The 22,709-nt window shown below is 42.8% G+C and overlaps 1 protein-coding gene across 2 annotated transcripts in view; it reads right to left on the bottom strand.

The window, feature by feature from the left end:
* The window catches only part of parga (poly (ADP-ribose) glycohydrolase a), a 197,566-nt gene that overhangs the window by 174,433 nt on the left and 424 nt on the right, over positions 1–22,709 (bottom strand). The window contains exons 2-4 of one of the 2 annotated variants that reach the window (XM_068020563.1): positions 22,511–22,708; positions 15,258–15,324; positions 12,000–13,031 (exon numbers count right to left, since the gene is read on the bottom strand). In XM_068020563.1, the coding sequence (XP_067876664.1) occupies positions 12,000–13,031; positions 15,258–15,324; positions 22,511–22,649 (1,238 nt within the window). In that variant the 5' untranslated portion in view covers positions 22,650–22,708. The remainder of the gene's footprint in view (positions 1–11,999; positions 13,032–15,257; positions 15,325–22,510; position 22,709) is intronic. The other variant, XM_068020562.1, reaches the window with a different exon arrangement.

The raw sequence follows: 22,709 nt of genomic DNA, 5'->3' as shown, positions 1-22,709 counted from the left end.
ATGGTATAGTCATGGATTAAACTGGGGACTCCGCCTTGCCTTATACGAACAACAGCAGTGTGAAGTGGCCTTCTATTGGCAGTGGTGGTCAATAGCAACTAGCTGAAATAGCCACCCAAAGAATACTGCAACACAGTGAGCAAGTTCCAACTACACGGAAGTGAGATTACATAAAATACTTTTTTATTCCTCTGCTTTCTTTCAAGTTCACAACCTTGGCGGAAAATTATGAGTTCAGCACAAGCTTGCCCAAGCTGCAAGCTATGCAGTTGCTGATATCCATTCCCAACTTCCATTTGCAAGCAGAATCGCTTCGATAGTGCACTATTTTAAGATCAAGTGATTACAGAATGCACGCAATACGGTAAGTGACTTGGGAATGCTGAAAGAAAAACTCACAAACATTCACTTACAGACTTGTCCATTTTTGACGGCACCAGTTGAGCAACCCAGAAGCAGGTGATTGCTCCTGATTCCTGTCCCTTCCATTGTTGGACACACACATTACTGCAGCACTTCTGCAGATGTAGTACTTTACTGTCTGTCAATTACACAACACGCTCAGTTCAATGCATTTACACCCCTGGGAGCAAAAGTAGACTGTACAGAAAAACTGTAACCTTATGATAGCCAAAGATATTAACAAGCGTATTTTAACAACATTAAAAAGAGCAACGTATGTACTGCTACTCCGCATTGACATTTCCAAATACACTAACACAAAGGCTTTCCAGAAAAAAATTGGCATTTACTGTACTAAGAAATCAGTAAAAGCTTTACTCGAGGGCTAAAAGCAAATTTGTTTCTGAATGTATCCTCTAAGAGCTGTCTGACGTAAGGGTTAAGTCTGATAATTAACCCGAAGGATGAATTCTTAAATTAGGGTTAAACACAATAAAAGTCTGCCATGTCAATGTTGGCATGCTGCAGCTCTACTGTAACATACAATAGCAGCATTTGGTGTGCCGAGTGTCTCGTCTTTTCTTCATTCCAGCGGGAAGTATTGACGCAGAGCCTGCATCACATCGATAGTTGGGCAAATTAATGGGGAGCTAGCACTGATGACATGTCCACTCATTTTAGGATTATAACTTGTGACGTTTATGGTAAGTATTTAATATTTACTTAAAAGTATTCTGTTTTGATTATGATACTCAATTAAAGTTTTAAGTTTTCTGATTACATTCTGACTTTTAAAAAGATGGGTTTGTTCAGTCAATTTAAGCTGAGATTTTAAACTTCAATTCAGGAATAAATTAAACACAGAAATCAGAAAGCCAGCTCCCAGCATTTTTCTTGCCAGCTTCCTTCCCCCTTACTCTTGAAGGCATTGACTCCTACTAGGGTTTAGTTCTATGGGCACTCTCAAACCTCCGGGTACCTGCCCACATGGCCATTTTTATTATGAATCTAGACAGTGAGTAATGGAAGGCTATTCAACTGTAGACAACATCAAGCCAAGTGCTATTTTACCCAATGTCCATACACTTTCCAGCATGGGCCACTGGATAATGATCAACAACGCACATGAATAAATATTTTAAGAAAAGTGTCACTAATGTAAACATTTTAATTTTTTTTTTATTTGTTCAAGGGATGTAAGCATCACTGGCAATGCTAGCATTTACTGCCCATCCCTAATTGCCCTGGAGAAGTTGTTGGTGAGCCACGTTCTTGAACTGCTGCATTCTATGTGGTGTAGGTACATATTAATATTTTATCAATAACTCACAAGGAGGGTGCAAAGGAATAAAACAGCAGTGGTTATACTAACTGGGATGCCACCGAATACCTTTAGTGACTGAATATGTGTATTCTGCTCATCTTTCCCCAAAACTAAAATGCAACATTTCGTATTATGAAATTTAGAATGCACATACATTGTGTGGAAAGGAAAAATATTTTAATAAAATAAATCAATTAGACCAAATTTTGGAGGCTTTGTGAGTTAATGATAAAACAGACAATGTAACATTTATGACTCTCTTGCACAGTACTACCACATACTGGAAGCATCATGCACATGCTTTTGGCAAACAGCTTCCAAATGAAACAGACTACATTTTTTGTTTCTAATTAGGCTGGCTGAACAACAGATTTCACTCGAGTCTAGCGATTTGAAACTTTATTGAACAGCTCCATCCCTTCTGAAGTGAGTGGGGGGAATGTGAAATTTCACTTAATAATTCAATACATGCAGGATCAAAAACAAAACTTTACATCTAACATCTGACCTTTCAAGGTAAAGTAGTACTACTGACCAGAAGAGTCCCAACTTGTTAAATAAGTGGCACATTATAGCACAACTGTTATCCTTAGTTTGTGCTCCAGTCACTTAGACACCACTTGAATCATCCTACAGTAGTACAGCCCCCACCACTTACAGCAGGCATGTTGGTGTTAACACAATTTGTCTGCCAGAAATAGCTGCCCTTATTAATACATTGTAAGCGGCACCTTTGTAATTGGCTCCTATGGTACTGGTAATTTAGCATTATTTGCCCAATATGTGCAGCTGCCCATGTCAAGCATGGATGGTGCAAGTGTTGGGGACTGTTCAAGGAAACAAGTGAACACAATAATACTGCATAGTAGATTCAACAATTTGCCTGTGTACTACATTTTAAAACAAATTTAATAGCTGGCTATTCATCTCATTTGTTGCTTGTAGGGCCTTGCTGTGCCGTTTGCTTACTGCACTTGCCCAGTTAACAAGTGACTGCACTTCAAAAATAAAGATAGATCAAATTACACACAGCTAAACTGAAATGGCAGAACGTGTTATCCGCTAATGTGTTCCTGTATTCACCATCTACCAGGAACAGTACCGCAGCAGATCCAGCATCATAAATTTTCAGACTTCACCCTATTATGCACAATACAACAAATCATGCTGTGAAAACTGAACACTGCCATATTACTTTCACTTTCATTTCCAGCTTCTGGGGACAGAAAAACATATCCAATCCACACATGCAGAAAATTCTGAAACAGTCCAATCATTTTACAGTTGCTGTGGTATCCTATTTCCACACTATGTACTTTTTTTGTGTTTAACTGGAAAAGGTTCTACTTCTCAGGATCTTGGCCTGACTGGAAAGCAAGGATAAAAGTACTGTGCACTAATCCTGCAACATAACAATTTTCCTGGTGTAATTTTTCATACAGCTCCATTTATCATACATTTTGCTGCTCCAGCTGCATCAGATAATGTAGCTCATGAAAAAGTCCTTCAACATATAGAACACAATTCTTTTCAAGAAAGCACTCTTCTACATAAATAAAGTGACAGCACTGTGTAAAGGTAGGAACGTTATTTTTGTGCCTTCTACACAGTACATTACATGCAGACTCACAGAAATATTCACACTATCTGATAAACTAGAAAATTCAACAAAACTACAGCATCCACTGCAAGAATCAAACCAATACTACAGCTTCACAGCATCTTCTACAAACCTTCATAATCACAAAACACACAACAGCCACAGTACAGCAGCAGAGAATAATATTCTGTATTAAAACATCACTTTCACTCAGTTGCCCAATTTTCTGAATTAAAATTCAGCTAATTGATAGGGCATCTCATCCAGCTTCACTGTAGGAACAGGCCTTTGCAGTCACTAACTCCTTTCAATCAGTTTAGCTCTACACACAAAGGAGAACCGCCCACTGTTTGCTTCCTGCTTCCTGTTTTCAAAGCAAACCCAATCATCCAAACTACGAGATCAGTTTCAGTGGATTTTTGTTTCACTTATAGATGTTTGAGCTATTATAATCTTCCAGATTTTAACACAATTAAGCTAAATTACTATTAACAAAACTTAAACGAACAGAACATAAACAGAACCACATGTGGAATGTCAGCTACATAGCATTACTAGCCATATGTAGATCAGTAATAAAATTCAACTACTTTCTTTCTAAAAATGTACAATTATCAAATATTGCAAGCGATATATGCATATTAATACAAGTATCATTTTTGAAAAGTCTCCCATTTATTCTAAGTTATTTATATTCATATCTTATAACCACAAAACGTTTGTTGTGATTTAATTAACTTACAACAAAATAAGCTGGGAATGTTCTGGATGATTTAAATGGGTAAATACATCACCTGGTGTCTACTAAACTTACCTTTTTGTTTCGGCAGTTTCTTTTTGCAGCAGCGACAGGGAGAGCGAGGTGGCAGCTGGGTAAGCGAGTTTCAACTTATATAAACTTACCTTTTTGTTTCGGCAGTTTCTTTTTGCAGCGGCGACAGGGAGAGCGAGGTGGCAGCTGGGTAAGTAAGTCCTATATATTTGGGCAGCGGCTGAACCCGAGACACTACACCTGTAGTGTCTCCCACCCGCCCTCCTCCTCTAACCAAAAAAAATAGACTCGGTGGTGTGTAGATAAGGTAAGGCTTTTTCTATTTCTTTTTTTTTCTTTTCTCGTGTGATTGGTAAAAACTTTTCGTTCCTTTTTCATTTATCTAAGTTAAGACTAAGTTAAGCTTAAGATTAAAAATGGCAGGAGATCTCAGACCCGTGTTATGCTCCTCTTGCTCAATGTTGGAGCTCAGGGACACGGCTGATGTCCCTGACTCCTTCACGTGCTGGAAGTGTATCCAGCTGCAGCTCTTGTTAGACCGCATGACGGCTCTGGAGCTGCGGATGGACTCACTTTGGAGCATCCGCGATGCTGAGGAGATCGTGGATAATACGTTTAGCGAATTGGTCACGCCGCAGATTAGGATTGCTGAGGGAGAAAGGAAATGGGTGACCAAAAGGCAGAGAAAGAGCAGGAAGGCAGCGCAGGTGTCCCCTGCGGTCATCTCCCTCCAAAACAAGTATACCGTTTTGGATACTGTTGGGGGAGATGGCTCACCAGGGGAAGGCAGCAGTAGCCAAGTTCATGGCACGGTGGCTGGCTCTGCTGTTCAGAAGGGCGGGAAAAAGAGTGGAAGGGCTATAGTCATAGGGGATTCGATTGTAAGGGGAGTAGATAGGCGGTTCTGTGGTTGAAAACAAGACTCCCGCATGGTATGTTGCCCCCCAGGTGCACGAGTCAGGGATGTCTCAGATCGGCTGCAGAACATTCTGAAGGGGGAGGGTGAACAGCCAGTTGTCGTTGTGCACATAGGCACCAATGATATAGGTAAAAAAACGGGATGAGGTCCTACAAGCAGAATTTAGGGAGTTAGGAGCCAAGTTAAAAAGTAGGACCTCAGAGGTAGTAATCTCAGGATTGTTACCAGTGCCACGTGATAGTCAGAGTAGAAATGAAATAGTCAGAATGGCTTGAGAGATGGTGCAGGAGGGAGGGGTTCAGATTTTTAGGACATTGGGACCGGTTCTGGGGGAGGTGGGACTATTACAAATTGGACAGTCTACACCTGGGCCGGACTGGAATCAATGTCCTTGGGGGTGCTTTTGCTAACGCTGTTGGGGAGGGTTTAAACTAATGTGGCAGGGGGATGGGAACCAAATGAGGAGGTCAGTGGACAGTAAGAAGGTAGTAAGTAAAGCCTGTAAGGAACTAGATAATGAAGTCAGCGTGACTAAGGGGAAGAGTAGGCAGGGAGCAGATGATGAACGCAAAGGGACTGGTGGTCTGAGGTGCATTTGTTTTAATGCAAGAAGTGTAGTAGGTAAGGCAGATGAACTTAGGGCCTGGATTAGTACCTGGGAGTATGATGTTATTGCTATTACTGAGACTTGGTTGAGGGAAGGGCACGAATGGCAACTAAATATCCCAGGATATCGATGCTTCGGGCGGGATAGAGAGGGAGGTAAAAGGGGTGGAGGCGTTGCATTACTGGTCAAAGAGGATATCACAGCTGTGCTGAAGGAGGGCACTATGGAGGACTCAAGCAGTGAGGCAATATGGGCAGAACTCAGAAATTGGAAGGGTGCGGTAACAATGTTGGGGCTGTACTACAGGCCTCCCAACAGCGAGCGTGAGATAGAGGTACAAATATGTAAACAGATTATGGAAAGATGTAGGAGCAACAGGGTGGTGGTGATAGGAGATTTTAATTTTCCCAACATTGACTGGGATTCACTTAGTGTTAGAGGTCTAGATGGAGCAGAATTTGTAAGGAGCATCCAGGAGGGTTTTCTAGAGCAGTATGTAAATAGTCGAACTCGAGAAGGGGCCATACTGGACCTGGTGTTGGGGAATGAGCCGGCCAGGTGGTTGAAATTTCAGTAGGGGACTACTTTGGGAATAGTGATCACAATTCCGTAAGCTTTAAAATACTCATGGACAAAGACGAGAGTGGTCCTAAAGGAAGAGTGCTAAATTGGGGGAAGGCCAACTATACCAAAATTCGGCAGGAGCTGGGGAATGTAGATTGGGAGCAGCTGTTTGAAGATAAATCCACATTTGATATGTGGGAGGCTTTTAAAGAGAGGTTGATTAGCGTGCAGGAGAGACATGTTCCTGTGAAAATGAGGGATAGAAATAGCAAGATTAGGGAACCATGGATGACAGGTGAAATTGTGAAACTAGCTAAGAGGAAAAAGGAAGCATACATAAGGTATAGGCGGCTGAAGAAAGCTTTGGAAGAATATCGGGAATGTAGGACCAATCTGAAACGAGGAATTAAGAGGGCTAAAAGGGGTCATGAAATATCTTTAGCAAACAGGGTTAAGGAAAATCCCAAAGCCTTTTAGTCATATATAAGGAGCAAGAGGGTAACTAGAGAAAGGATTGGCCCACTCAAGGACAAAGGAGGAAAATTATGCGTGGAGTCAGAGAAAATGGGTGAGATTCTAAACGAGTACTTTGCATCGGTATTCACCGAGGAGAGGGACATGACGGATGTTGAGGTTAGGGATAGATGTTTGATTACTATAGGTCAAGTCGGCATAAGGAGGGAGGAAGTGTTGGGTATTCTAAAAGGCATTAAGGTGGACAAGTCCCCAGGTCCGGATGGGATCCATCCCAGGTTACTGAGGGAAGCGAGAGAGGAAATAGCTGGGGCCTTAACAGATATCTTTGCAGCATCCTTAAACACGGGTGAGGTCCCGGAGGACTGGAGAATTGCTAATGTTGTCCCCTTGTTTAAGAAGGGTAGCAGGGATAATCCAGGTAATTATAGACCGGTGAGCCTGACGTCAGTGGTAGGGAAGCTGCTGGAGAAGATACTGAGGGATAGGATCTATTCCCATTTGGAAGAAAATGGGCTTATCAGTGATAGGCAACATGGTTTTGTGCAGGGAAGGTCATGTCTTACCAACTTAATAGAATTCTTTGAGGAAGTGACAAAGTTGATTGATGAGGGAAGGGCTGTAGATGTCATATACATGGACTTCAGTAAGGCATTTGATAAGGTTCCCCATGGTAGGTTGATGGAGAAAGTGAAGTCGCATGGGGTCCAGGGTGCACTAGCTAGATGGATAAAGAACTGGCTGGGCAACAGGAGACAGAGAGTAGCAGTGGAAGGGAGCTTCTCAAAATGGAGACGTGTGACCAGTGGTGTTCCACAGGGATCCGTGCTGGGACCACTGTTGTTTGTGATATACATAAATGATTTGGAGGAAAGTATAGGTGGTCTGATTAGCAAGTTTGCCGACGACACTAAGATTGGTGGAGTAGCAGATAGTGAAGGGGACTGTCAGAGAATACAGTAGAATATAGATAGATTGGAGAGTTGGGCAGAGAAATGGCAGATGGAGTTCAATCCGAGCAAATGCGAGGTGATGCATTTTGGAAGATCCAATTCAAGAGTGAACTATACAATAAATGGAAAAGTCCTGGGGAAAATTGATGTACAGAGAGATTTGGGTGTTCAGGTCCATTGTTCCCTGAAGGTGGCAACGCAGGTCAATAGAGTGGTCAAGAAGGCATACGGCATGCTTTCCTTCATCGGACGGGGTATTGAGTACAAGAGTTGGCAGGTCATCTGACTTTGGTTCGGCCACATTTGGAATACTGCGTGCAGTTCTGGTCGCCACATTACCAAAAGGATGTAGATGCTTTGGAGAGGGTGCAGAGGAGGTTCACCAGGATGTTGCCTGGTATGGAGGGCGCTAGCTATGAAGAGAGGTTGAGTAGATTAAGATTATTTTCATTCGAAAGACGGAGGTTGAGGGGGGACCTGATTGAGGTGTACAAAATCATGAGAGGTATAGACAGGGTGGATAACAAGAAGCTTTTTCCCCCAGAGTGGGGGATTCAATTACTAGGGGTCACGAGTTCAAAGTGAGAGGGGAAAAGTTTAGGGGGGATATACGTGGAAAGTTCTTTACGCAGAGTGTGGTGGGTGCCTGGAACGCGTTGCCAGCGGAGGTGGTAGACGCGGGCACGATAGCGTCTTTTAAGATGTATCTACACAGATACATGAATGGGCAGGAAGCAAAGAGATACAGACCCTTAGAAAATAGGCGACAGGTTTAGATAGAGGATCTGGATCGGCGCAGGCTTGGAGGGCCGAAGGGCCTGTTCCTGTGCTGTAATTTTCTTTGTTCTTTGTAGACCATACAGATCTGAAAAGTAACAGATTTGATCCATGATCTGTGCCACGTCAGCTGATCTCACCTGGACAGGGGGATAGGGCACTGCCATTGGCTTCAGCAACTTCTGTCAGAAGATGGGAATGGCATCTTAAGGGGTTTATATTCTTCAGAGGCTTGACAGGGTAGATGCTGGGAGAATGTTTTCCCTGGCTGGGAAGTCTAGAATGAGGGATCACAATCTCAGAATTTGGGGTTGGTCATTTAGGACTGAGATGAGGAGAAATTTCTTCTTTCAAAGGGTTGCGAATCATTGGAATTTTTTTAACCCTGGGGGTTGTGGATACTGAGTAGTTGAGTATATTCAAGACAGAGACCAATTGAGTTTTGCATACTAAGGAAATCAAGGGATATGGGGACAGTGCAGGAAGGCAAAGTTGAGATGGATGATCAGCCATGATAATACTGAATGGCGGAGCAGGCTCAGAGATCCAAATGTCCTACTCCTGCTCCTATTTCTTATGTTATGAGCTATGCAGGGCAATACAGCCTTCCTTCCAGTTACTTACTAACTTCATTACTGCCTGGTTTCGCCAATAAAATGGCCCCAGCTAGGGTTCACTATCCAGAGTGCTGATTTACTGACTAACAGGACACAGGAGGGGACTCTACTGTTAACAATTCAAATAATGTGCCTGTGCACAAGCATTTATAAAACATGAAGATAGTCTGCAATTAATCACTAAGCACTGCAAAAATATTGCAATGCTTTAAGCTCAATTTCTTCGTCACTCAACTCCACTTAGAACAAAATACTTGGTAAAAAGACTCTTACTTCTATTGCATTACAGGCTAAATATTTACTTTGCTAAAAGTTATTGCTAACTGCAGCACTGCTAGGTCAACAATAATTTGCACTTATATTGTAGTATTAATGTAGATAAGCATTATAAGACGCTTCATAAAAGCTCAAGAAAAAAAAGATAAAATTAGTATTAGGAGAAATGACTAAAAGCTTGGTCGACTTAAATGACAACCCTGGCTATTACTCGGTGTCAGTAATAGGTCCTATACTGAAAAACAAAGAATTTTTTCAGAATGAATGGTTTAAGATTTAGTGTCTTGAAATCTTCTGACCTCAGCGTATGCTGTATGAAGTTTACTGAATTTTGATAAAGTTTGGAATTCTAAAATGGTTAGTGTTCCACTTTAAACTTAACAGAAGACCACAGCAATACACTAAAGCTCCTGCTACCCATATTATTCAAGACTAAATTTGATGCCTAACTGTTGGTAATAGTGTACAGTGAACCTACATCCACCAACACTGCACAAACTTAAGCTCACATGACTACCCTTACAATGCACTATCCAAACACATGGTACAGGATGAGAACTGCTCTACTCAGTCTCTGGATTGGCATTGGTAGATAATTCCTCAACCTTCTATCCAATAACTCTAAAATAAAAGCAAAATACTGCGGATGCTGGAAATCTGAAACAAAAACAAGAAATGCTGGATTCACTCAGCAGGTCTGGCAGCATCTGTGGAAAGAGAAGCAGAGTTAACGTTTCGGGTCAGTGACCCTTCTTCGGAACAGCCTCACAGCTGCAGCGAACCGGGTTCAATTCTGGGGACTGCCTGTGTGGAGTTTGCAAGTTCTCCCTGTGTCTGCGTGGGTTTCCTCCGGGTGCTCCGGTTTCCTCCCACATGCCAAAGACTTGCTGGTTGATAGGTTAATTGGCCTTTATAAATTGCCCCTAGTATAGGTAGGTGGTAGGGAAATATAGGGACAGGTGGGGATGTGGTAGGAATATGGAATTAGTGTAGGATTAGTATAAATGGGCGGTTGATGGTCGACACAGACTCGGTGGGCCGAAGGGCCTGTTTCAGTGCTGTATCTCTAAACTAAACTAAACCTTTTCTGTCTCTATTTGCATGTGTGTATTGCGTATGCATGCTGACGTGGGGCGCAGCGTGTATCTGTAGGCGTTTACCGAATTAGAGTTTAAGTTTAAGTTTTAATAAATTTCACTTTTCTTCTTTAAATCTAAGAAGGTCTGTTTGTGCTCGTTTCTTTGCCTTATAATTGGAAAGTGGTGAACAAGGATTCACCAAGGGGGAGCTCAAAACACAATGTGTTTAAAACAAAACCCTGTTACAATAAAACAAGGTGAGGCTGAGAAAGACCCCTAGACATCTTCCTCACCAGGTCAAAACAACTGATATAACAGTTCACACTAATATGTAGAAGATGCAACATGAGAAGGGAAAAAAAATCAAAAACAGCTAGTCACCCTATATGCAACAAAAAGCTTAGAATGTAATGTTGCAGAATTCTTTGGAAAATGTACTGAAAGGTTCTCCTAGGATTCACACAAACACAGAATATCTAAGACAGTATACCTTCCCTAAAGTGCTTTCACAACTGAAGAAAATCTACTTAACCAATTATGGAACATGCATATCTTTTTGTTAAATAATAGTCATCTTTTCTCTTTCTGGTTTACTGAAATTAGTGACTACTTGCTAAGGTACAGTCTCACCATCAATCTCCAACACCTTGCCTCAAAGGCCATTTTTCATGCTCGAGTCTACAATGCCTGTGGGCCAATGCTTCTCAAACTTTTTCGGCCATGGACCACTTAGGTAGGGCAAAAGACCCCACAGACCACCTACCAGTTCTACCCCAACTGCTTTCGCTTGTTGATGCATAAACTATAAATATTTTGCTGCTTTTTCACCATTAAATTTAAGTGAATTAATTTTTATTAAATATCATAAATTAATTCAAGAAACAGAATGAAGACATTTTCATATTATAAACATTACTACAAGAGAACACATTTATCTAAAAGCTAATATGGGTTATAAAATCATCACAATAATCTTCTTCTGAGAAACTAATACTTATCTTACATTTATACTAATCAAACAAAACCAACAGTAACACAAATCTTGCTTATAAAACTGCATTATTGTTGGTTCGATTTATGACGACTTGTGCTGCACACACAGGAGCCAATCTGGTTATGTGACATTACACAAGTGGTGAGTGCTCTTGTATGGCCTTGGCATTGCGCGTTGGTGGCTTGCATTTTGGACCAGCCTGCAGGCCACCTGGAGGACCCTCGCGGACCAGTGGTCCATGCACCACACTTTCAGAATCACTGCTGGATGCAATTCCAATGAGTGAGAAATCACAACAGAGCTAGAGCTTGTCCTCGCCTGATGTCTGCATGTGAACTGATAGCAAGTGTCGTTTGAGCAAACAGGAATGGGAACCCTGGCTGATTTTCCACTCTCTAACAAGTGGCAGTGAAGTTAATTGCAGTATCCTCAAATCATCTTAGCTGAAACTGATTATGTCAGTTCAGAATGGAAATAGAAACCTTTACTGCCTGTATGGCTCAGCAACTCACTGGACAAGCTCGTCAAGTCATTGCAGGCCTTACACACATGTGGAGGAACTGTTCGATCTCTCAGTCACTGCTGAGATTTTCTCTGTACACATCGATCCCCAGAACATAGAAGAATTAAAAGAACTGTACCTGTTTATTCTTTGTGGCTTCTTGTCCAGGTACTCAAAATGATCAGTGAGTTTTCCTGATACCTTTGGGGGTCCTTTCCGATTCCCTGGCTGTGAAGATGAACTAGTCGATGGGTTTATTTTTTGCTCTAGCTTCAGTGCTTCATGCATTCCATCCTTTAAACCACAAAATGCTTTAGGTTGTGCCTTTAAGAATGGATCCTCACATTGGCAATTTATGTCTTTATTCACTTCCTTCATTTCGTCACCAGAATATGCATCAAAACAGTAAGCCTTCTGGGTAAGGGAGGTGTCCAGACTTTCTGAAACTTTGGCTGATAAACAAATATGTTCAGTCTCTGATTCATAGGAACTATTACCTGAAGTATCTACGTGCATAGGCAAGACAGACTGAGTCTCCTTCCTAACAGGGAGCCATACTTCTGTGTCTCTGTTTCCAGTATCTTGCTTTCCAGTTCTACTTGGGCCAGGCATATATTGCTCGCAGCTAGAATCAGAGAGCGGACTCTCTGGGACAACATACATCTCATCAAATGGATCTTCAGTTGAGTTGCTGGCTTCAAGGTCTTTGAAGTGATGGTCCACTTTAGGAGTGATTAACTCACCAGCTTGAGTCGGAATGGTATTCCTTGCATCTTCTGTACGAGGTTTTATTACCCATTCGTCAAGTGTCTTGCACTTTTTTTTATCCGGGGTAATGCTCTTACTGTTTTCTCCAGAACCAGAACTTTCCACTTTGGTATTTGGTGTTTTTTGGTTATCTCTATCACTTTCAGAAGTGCATCTATCCACACTTTTGGTGGCTGATTGAAACCTCTCAGCCTCTGAACTGAAGGGAGTTTTCACCTTCTGTTTTCTAGTCTTCTCTTCGGACAGACAGTACCCTGTTGTTTTACTATTTCTGGACTCATTTTCTGAAATATTCAACATACTGCGTTGCTGCATATACTGGACTGTCTGCATGTTCACCTTTCCACTCTCGTTCAAAGTTTCTTCCAAAGTTCCATCTTTGACTTGCAGCATTTGTTCAGTGCTGCAAAATAATACAATTTTGAGCTGAAGGAACAATTATTTAAATACATATAAATGTGAACTTGATAAATTCATCAATGTCTGTGAAACTGAACCGCTTTGTCTTGACATTTTCTATCCTTCGCTACTTTACCACCACTTCCCCCCACCCTCTTCCACACACACTTCCAAAAACTGAACACTGGTGCATCCTCCACAGTTAGGGAGCAATAGCTTAATCCATGGATACTCCTTGCTAATCCTAGGACTTTCCAAAAGGAGCTGTGTTTGAGATATGTGGCAACAGACACCCATACCTAACCAAATGCCCTGGAGAAACCCAAATGTGAATTCCTGTCAATAATTTCAAATTGACCTTGGGCATCCCATGCTGAGAGTCCAATACTGTGGTTACAAAGCTTCGCTCTGATCCTCAGCTCACTCTAATCATTAACTTCCAGTTAGTTTATCCCCAGTTGTTTTGAGGGCATCTACAGTCAACAGCAGATGGTGTAGGATTGGTGTCTCACAAGGCCAAAGTGAATCAGTACATAATAGCTTTCATCAACATTTTGTCTGATATCAACCAACAAATTATGAGATTTATTATTTCACAATCCATGGCAGTATTTGAACTAAACACCACTGGTTGCTAGTCCAGTGACTTTACCACTGGGCTACTGCACCTATGGGTCAATTCAAAATACAAATTTGTCATCCTATTTTATTTCATGCTCTTTCTTTTCTTTCATTTTTATCCTCAAACTGTCTCACGTGTTCACCTCTCCAGTGCTTCTGAAAAGCAGTGTGTTAGAAAAGCTCATCTCTCACTCCTATCATCATCAGAAGTTATCACTGGGCAAAAAAAGTCAGAGTCGGCATTATTGGCAGTTTGTGGATCATGCACAATGGGGAGCAGCCTGTAGCTGCAAATATTTTTTTAATATATATATATGTGAAGATAACATTTTTCTCATGCAGGTGAGGTGAGAGTGACTGCCCTTGACCTCAAGGCAGCATTTGACCGAGTATGGCATCAAGGAGCCCTCGCAAAACTGAGGTCAATGGGAATCGGGGGGAAACTCTCCGCTGGCTGGAGTCATACCTAGCGCAAAGGAAGATGGTTGTGGTTGTTGGAGGTCATTCATCTGAGCTCCAGGACATCACTGCAGGAGTTCCTCAGGGTAGTATCCGAGGTCCAACCATCTTCAGCTGCTTCATCAATGACCTTCCTTCAATCACAAGGTCAGAAGTGGGGATGTTCGCTGATGATTTAACAATGTTCAGCACCATTCGTGACTCCTCAGATACTGAAGCAGTCAGTGTAGAAATGCAGCAAGACCTGGACAATATCCAGGCTTGGGCTGATAAGTGGCAAGTAACATTCGCGCCACACAAGTGCCAGGCAATGACCATCTCCAACAAGAGAGAATCTAACCATCTCCCTTTGACATTCAACGGCATTACCATCACTGAATCCCCCACTATCAACATCCTTGGGGCAACCATTGACCAGAAACTGAACTGGAGTAGCCATATAAATACCATGGTTACAAGAGCAGGTCAGAGGCTAGGAATCCTGAGGCGAGTAACTCACCTCCTGACTCCCCAAAGCCTGTCCACCATCTACAAGACACAAGTCAGGAGTGTGATAGACTACTCTCCACTTGCCTGGATGGGTGCAGCTCCAACAACACTCAAGAAGCTCGACACCACCCATGACAAAGCAGCCTGCTTGATTGGCACCTCATCCACAAATATTCACTCCCTCCACCACCGACGCACAGTGGCAGCAGTGTGTACCATCTACAAGATGCACTGCAGCAATGCACCAAGGCTCCTTAGACAGCACTTTCCAAACCCGCGACCTCTACCAACTAGAAGGACAAGGGCAGTAAATGCATGCGAACACCACCACCTGCAAGTTCCCCTCCAAGTCACACATCATCCTGACTTGGAACTATATCGCCGTTCCTTCACTGTCGCTGGGTCAAAATCCCGGAACTCCCTTCCTAGCAGCACTGTGGGTATACCTACCCCAAATGGACTGCAGTGGTTCAAGAAGGCAGTTCACCACCACCTTCTCAAGGGCAATTAGGGATGGGCAATAAATGCTGGCCTGGCCAGTGACGCCCACATCCCATGAATGAATAAAAAAAACACACACTCTTGTGGAAGATGGCTGCATTCATGGACAACAGGAGTTACTACACCACAAGCAATATATATTACAAATTGAGGATTATACCTGGCTTGGTCCATCTTTAAATCTTTACATTTGCCTGTTTCTAAATCTTCCCAGTTTTGTCTTTGGCCTGCAAAATATCAAAACATACGTTAACGCACAATTTATAATTTCAAAATTTAAATTTTACAAATCTAAAAAAGTAGTTATATTAATTCCATTCAGATATTACAGAACCAACTATTTAATCCAAGCTGACAATCATTTCCTCCTCATTTCTTATTCTTGATGTGCACTTTGCTCCTAATTTCCTCCTATATTTCTACCCAGGTTGTTTACATCTAAGATAGGGTATTTCTGTGAACTGAGGCAATTCTTTTCACTGACTTCTACCTATTAAGGAGTGCACTTGCCTACTTCTGTATCATTTCCCAATTCCACTGTTTTTAAGATCAAAACATTACCTCATACATGAGCAACACATGGTTGACATTCTGTACCTTTCCACCAGAAACATTATTTTCAACTGTTAATTTTTTTTTTTTAAACCTTGACACGTTGTTTTACATTTCATTTACAGCAACTCCTACATAGGTTAAGCATCCAATTCCAGAAATTTCAAAATGGACTAGTTAGTACACAACAGTAACAAAGAAGATTCATAACACTTCATGGTGTCACAAAGCACTTCAGTCAATGAATTACTTTTGAAATGCAGATAACCAGATAGCTTATTTTAGTAGTGCTACTTAAGTTATAGGGTCATAGAGAGATATAGCACCGAAACAGGCCCTTCGGCCCAACGGGTCCGCACCAACCATCAACCACCCATTTATACTAATCCTACATTAGTCCCATTTTCCCTCTCACATCCCCACCTTCCCTCAATTCTCCTACCACCTACCTACCCCAAGGGGCAATTTTTACAATGGCCAATTTATATATCAACCCACAAGTCTTTGACATGTGGGAGGAAACCGGAGCACCTGGAGGAAACCCATGCGGTCACAGGGAGAACTTGCAAACTCCACATAGGCAGTACCCAGAACCGAACCCAAGTCACTGGAGCGGTGAGGCTGCGGTGCTAGCCACTGCACCGCCCAGTTATAAATGTTGATTAGGACACTAGCAGAACTCTTGTTCGAGGGTTATTCAGTACCTTTTGCATTTTTTTACATCCACGCAAGCAAGCAGATGGGCCCTCAGTGAAACTGCTCATCTGAAAGACGACACCTGTGACAATGCAGCACTCCATTATTACTCCATTGCAATGTCAGTCCAAGTTATCTGCTTAAGTTCCTGGACTGGAACATGAATCCTCAAACCTGGCTCAGAGGTGACAGTGCAACAATTGAGCCAAGACAGACACCTAATACCCATGGATCTCTATGGCACTGCATTGCAGGATATGGTGTAAGTTCATTATATGTTATACCAAGAAACAATTAGGTCAGAGGTGGCAAACACACTTGAGATTTGGAAAGAATTTCAAGCAACATGTGCTCAGTCTTAAAAGCTTTCTTGTTTGGCTTAAATGTTTCTGAAACCAATCAGTAAAGAGCAATGTACACGAAAATTTAATTATATAGATATTATATAGACCAAGGCTTCATCACCCTCTATAAGAACAAGGGTGACCGCGGTGACTGCAACAACTACCGTGGAATCTCCCTGCTCAGCATAGTGGGGTAAGTCTTCGCTCGAGGGGTGGCACAGTGGTTAGCACCGCAGCCTCACAGCTCCAGCGACCCAGGTTCAGTTCTGGGTACTGCCTGTGCGCAGTTTGCAAGTTCTCCCTGTGTCTGCATGAGTTTCCGCCGAGTGCTCCGGTTTCCTCCCACCTCCAAAGACTTGCAGGTTGATAGGTAAATTGGCCATTGTAAATTGCCCCTAGTGTAGGTAGGTGGTAGAAGAATGGTGGGGATGTGGTAAAGAATATGGGGTTAATGTAGGATTAGTATAAATGGGTGGTTGTTGGTCGGCACAGACTCGTGGGCCGAAGGGCCTGTTTCAGTGCTGTATCTCTAAATAAAAAAAATAAAACAAACAGGCTCCAGAAGCTGACTGAGCATGTCTACCCTGAGGCACTGTGTGGCTTTCGAGTAGAGAGATCCACCACTGACATGCGAGATCCAGGACACACACCCTTGCACTCTCCCCAGGACACACACCCCTGCCCTCTCCCCTAGGACCAGGATACACACCCCTGCCCTCTCCCCTAGGACCAGGACACACACCCCTGCAATCTCCCCTAGGACCAGGACACACACCCCGGCCCTCTCCCCGGATTCCAGGACACACACCCCTGCCCTCTCCCCAGGACACACACACCTGCCCTCTCCCAAGGACACACACCCATGCCGTCTCCCCAGGACCAGGACCCACACCCCTGCCCTCTCCCCAAGACACACACCCCTGCCCTCTCCCCAGGACCAGAACACACACCCCTGCCCTCTCCCCAGGAGAAATGCCGAGAACAACAGATGCCCCTCTACGTTGCTTTCATTGATCTCACCAAAGCCTTTGACCTCGTCAGCAGATGTGGTCTCTTCAGACTAGCAAAGATCGGACGTCCACCAAAGCTACTAAGTATCATCACCTCATTCCATGACAATATGAAAGGCACAATTCAGCATAGTGGCACCTCATCAGACCCCTTTTCCTATCCTGAGTGGCGTGAAACAGGGCTGTGTTCTCGCACCTACACTGTTTGGGATCTTCTTCTCCTGGCTGCTCTCACATGCGTTCAAGTCTTCAGAAGTAGGAATTTTCCTCCACATAAGATCAGATGGCAGGTTGATCAACCTTGCCCGTCTAAGAACGAAGACCAAAGTACGGAAAGTCCTCATTAGGGAACTCCTCTTTGCTGACGATGCTGCATTAACATCCCACACTGAAGAGTGTCTGCAGAGACTCATGGACAGGAATGTGGCTACCTGCAACAAATTTGGCCTAACCATCAGCCTCAAGAAAATGAACATCATGGGACAGGACATCAGAAATGCTCCATCCATCAATATCGGCGACCACGCTCTGGAAGTGGTTCAAGGGTTCACCTACCTAGGCTCAACTATCACTAGTAACCTGTCTCTCGATGCAGAAATCAACAAGCGCGTGGGAAAGGCTTTCACTGCTATGTCCAGACTGGCCAAGAGAGTGTGGGAAATGGCACACTGACACGGAACACAAAAGTCCGAGTATATCAAGCCTGTGTCCTCAGTACCCTGCTCTACGGCAGCAAGGCCTGGACAACGTATGTCAGCCAAAAGTGACGTCTCAATTCATTCCATCTTCGCTGCCTCTGGAGAATCCTTGGCATCAGGTGGCAGGACCGTATCGCCAACACAGAAGTCCTCGAGGCGGCCAACATCCCCAGCATATACACCCTACTGAGCCAGCGACGCTTGAGATGGCTTGGCCACGTGCGCCGCATGGAAGATGGCAGGATCCCCAAAGACACATTGTACAGCGAGCTCGTCACTGGTATCAGACCCACCAGCCGTCCATGTCTCCGCTTTAAAGACGTCTGCAAACGCGACATGAAGTCCTGTGACATTGATCACAAGTCGTGGGAGTCAGTTGCCAATGATCGCCAGAACTGGCAGACAGCCATAAAGGCGGAGTTGAAGAGACTTAGCTGTTGGCAGGAAAAAAGACAGAAGCGCAAGGGGAGAGCCAACTGTGTAACAGTCCCGACAACCAATTTTATCTGCAGCACCTGTGGAAGAGTCTGTCACTCTAGAATTGGCCTTTATCGCCACTCCAGGCGCTGCTTCACAAATCACTGACCACCTTCAGGCGCTTACCCATTGTCTCTCAAGACAAGGAGGCCAAAGAAGGAGGACTCAAATAATTTTTTTGACTAAACTTATGGTAATTGTATTAATTGTATACTAATTTGTTTCATCGTAGGCAGCTGGTGGGCATTAAATGGGGATTCACTTGTGTCCCTATAAAGAGACATTCAATTAAATTGTAGTTGCTGAGTTACGAAGTGTATGCTTATAATATGTAACCCTACAAAAGATGGGCTCCAATTCTATCCTTCGCCAACTGGCTTTCTGGAATACAACAAGGGCTATTCTTATTAAACACTCTAAAACCTTTCTTCTTATAGTATTTTAGAGGAATCACTTTTTCTATCATTTGGTTAATGTCAAACTGGCCGTTCTCTGATGTAATATCACCAACATCTCAAAGCTGTTGTTCTGGTTCATGGGTCAGAAACTGTCAAAAACTTCAAGAATCCATAGAATATGTGAGCAAAATGTCAGGTCACTAGCTCAGCAAATGAAGCCATACATGCCAGGAAGATCTCGAGGCCGATCCATAACCTGTGCTGAAATTACACATTTCATGGAAGAATCATTTTAGTCAAGTGTGCCTGCAACACAAACTCCTAGCCCACAAAAGCTTATGCTGCAACATGGTTTCCACACCAGCCAGGTCCAATTGAATTGACGACATGTGCAAGTTTGCGCATCCTTTACTCTGTTAAAGCTGCAGTCCAGGAGCATTTGGCTGCGAGGTGCAACTTCACCAATGGCTGGGGAAGCAATATACACCTGAGAGTACAAAATCTGCTGAGATGGTAAACTCAATGGAGGCTAGAAACCCTTGAGCTCTCTTAAAACTTAGAAATGGTTCTCACTCCTGATTGCAATCTAGCAAGTCATGCTGGAAATGTTTGTGGGCCGATGGAAGTTGAAGACTGGCTTGGGCTCATATGCACTACACCCCAATACTGAATAATGAAAATGAATCATGGCCATTTGTGTCAAGCAACATAACAAAACCACCATGTGTCAAGCAGAATCATTGTCATGTAATCCAGATAAGTAACACTGCCTCAAGAGTGGTGGTATCTTTAGTAACCATTTGTAGTATTTGTTGTAAGAAGGACAATTAGACTAGCGCATTTAGGGATGGGCAATAAATGCTGGCCTTGCCAGCAAAGCTCACATCCCACACATGTATTAAAAAAGGAAAAAATGTAGTGACAAAACTTGAAGCATTAATTATCTTAAAAGTATACGATGTGGCTTCCCCAAAGGCTCAGTACGTTACAACAGTAAGTTGCTGAACCACACACAGCAGGACGCTCCCAGATTTGATCCCCTGTCTGCGTTAAATTACAGATCTTAACCAAAGCATCTAGATTCAGCAATCCTCTGCAATCCACCGGAGCACAGTGCCAGCAGTGTGTACCATCTACAAGATGCACTGCAGCAACTCGCCAAGGCTCGTTTGACAGCACCTTCCAAATACTTGATCTCTATCACCTCAAAGAACAAGGGCAGCAGGCGCATGGGAACACCACCAACTGCAAATTTCCCTCCAAGTCACACACCATCCTGACTTGGAATCTAATTGTTGTTCCTTCGTGGTCGCTGGGTCAAAACCCTGGAATTCCCTCCCCAACAGCACTGTTGATATAGCTATACCACATAGACTGCATTAGTTCAAGAAGGTAACTCACCACCACCTTCTCAAAGGCAATTAGGGATAGACAATAAATGCTGGTCTTGCAAGTGATGGTCAAATCCCATGAACGAATATAAAGAAAAAATTAACCAAGGTTTGTACTCCTGATCTCTATCCAGCAACTCCTGCTAGAAGCTGGAAATTCAAGTGGATGGAAGGCAAGTGATGACATGCATGTCCTTGGCTGTGTTGTCCCTGTGGTTAAATAGCTTGCCAAAACATAATGTCTCACTTACACATGAAAAATGGATACTTATGTGAGGGAGCAGAAGAAAACAATAGCTATAGAACTGCACCCAGGAAGGTGTCAAACCCAGTAGGAGAGGACGGACAAGGAAACAGCTAGCAAGACTTTTTTTAAAAAGACAAAATAGTTCAGAGTAATGCTTAGACGTTGGATATTTCGTTGAATATTTTGACAATAGGGGTTTCACTTTTGATGCCACATTCAATTAAAATGTTAAAAAAGTTGGAGTGTCCAGAAAATTGTTACAATGTTCATTAATGTAACTGCATCAACACACTCTTCCCAAAACCACTGTGCAATCCAAATGTACAGTGGCCTCATAAAATATATAGATGAATTCACACCTGAAGGTAAAATGGCTTCATGAAATGTGTGAGTGACTTTCATGAGTATTTAAAAACACAGAAATGAGGACTACTGATTTATGATGAATGAATAAATCAAACTGCTTCCAATGCATTGGATTCCAGAATTTGCCTCCTTATTTTGGAGGTGCAGTTTGTTGATTCTGTCCATTTTTTCATGTATACTTTAAGTCAGTAGCATTGACAATTATAAGTCATGGTACCAAAATTTCATAATAATTCAAAAATACATTTAATTGATCGAAAAATATCTTTGTGTTCAAAGAAATGTTATAAAGTAAGATTTCGCAATCACTGCCACATCACCATAGAGAAGAGCCAAGCAGCTCCCAGAGAGAGGGGAAAACATAATTAGAAAAGGATTCCAGAATTACACCACAAGTCAACCTGTACCAGTATCATTCAGCTATCTCAACTGCAATGCCAACACAGGCCTGGGAACATTTATTCATCCTCTCAGGGAATAATGCACAGCACAGGAGATTCATAAAAAGCATGAAAAAATCTTGAGTTACTTTGGAAAGAGTTTGCATTGCGCCAGCACTGATTCAGAGCACAGCACATATACTCAGGAAAAAAATCTATTTAAGCAGCAACATCAAAGTACAACTTCTCACATAGGTTTGGTAACTTGTGAAATAATCTGCTTGCTACCTGGTGCAGCAAATGCTGACAAGTGGATCTTTGAGAGGAATCAACAACCTGCTGCTGAAGAGGAGCATATGTAAATCAAGCAAAAGGTTAAATCAAGAATGGCACAGCAAACTGGCTGAGCAACAAGGGCTGGAAAATTAACTGGTGGGAATGATTTGGTCTGCCACACTCAATAGGGGCTGCCAGCCATTCAGAATTGTCTTGGAATCTCCAGGAATGAGAGATGCATTTCCTGGACATTGCTGCAAGCAACCCAGAACAAAAATCATAAGGTTTAATTATCTTTGGACACTTCTGTTCACTATTTCTTCAATACATATTGGAAATGGGAAACAAGGCTATTTGGCAGTCAGGGATGTGGTAAAACCTCCAGGGAGAAGTCCAATCAGCTGCCAACCCTGTCAAACAACTGTAAAATTTGGTTGTTAAATTTTTAAAAAAGAGATGGCATTGACTGGAAATGAATGGACATTACAGTCCTACATGGAGTGTTTTTCAGGTGAAATAAGACTCTCCTGGAAATGCTACTGAGTGGCATCAAGGACAAGCCTTGCCTGGTTACAGACCTTTCCTGCGGACTAATAAGCCAGTGCTTCTCTCCTCTGGCTGACAGATGGTGGAAGAGGAGAGCTGCTGTGGCGCTGATGGGCAAACTTCCAGCCTCAGTCTTTTCCTCATTGGCTCGCAGTCAGACACTGCACTCATTATTCTTTATTGGGAGAGGAGGGAAAAGTAAAATAATAAAGACAGTTCAATCACCACCCC

The sequence above is a fragment of the Heterodontus francisci genome, chromosome 42, assembly GCF_036365525.1.
Source record: "Heterodontus francisci isolate sHetFra1 chromosome 42, sHetFra1.hap1, whole genome shotgun sequence".
Taxonomy (NCBI): domain Eukaryota; kingdom Metazoa; phylum Chordata; class Chondrichthyes; order Heterodontiformes; family Heterodontidae; genus Heterodontus; species Heterodontus francisci.
The sequence above is the reverse complement of the archived record's forward strand: the minus strand, read 5'-3'. Positions and strand labels throughout refer to the sequence as shown.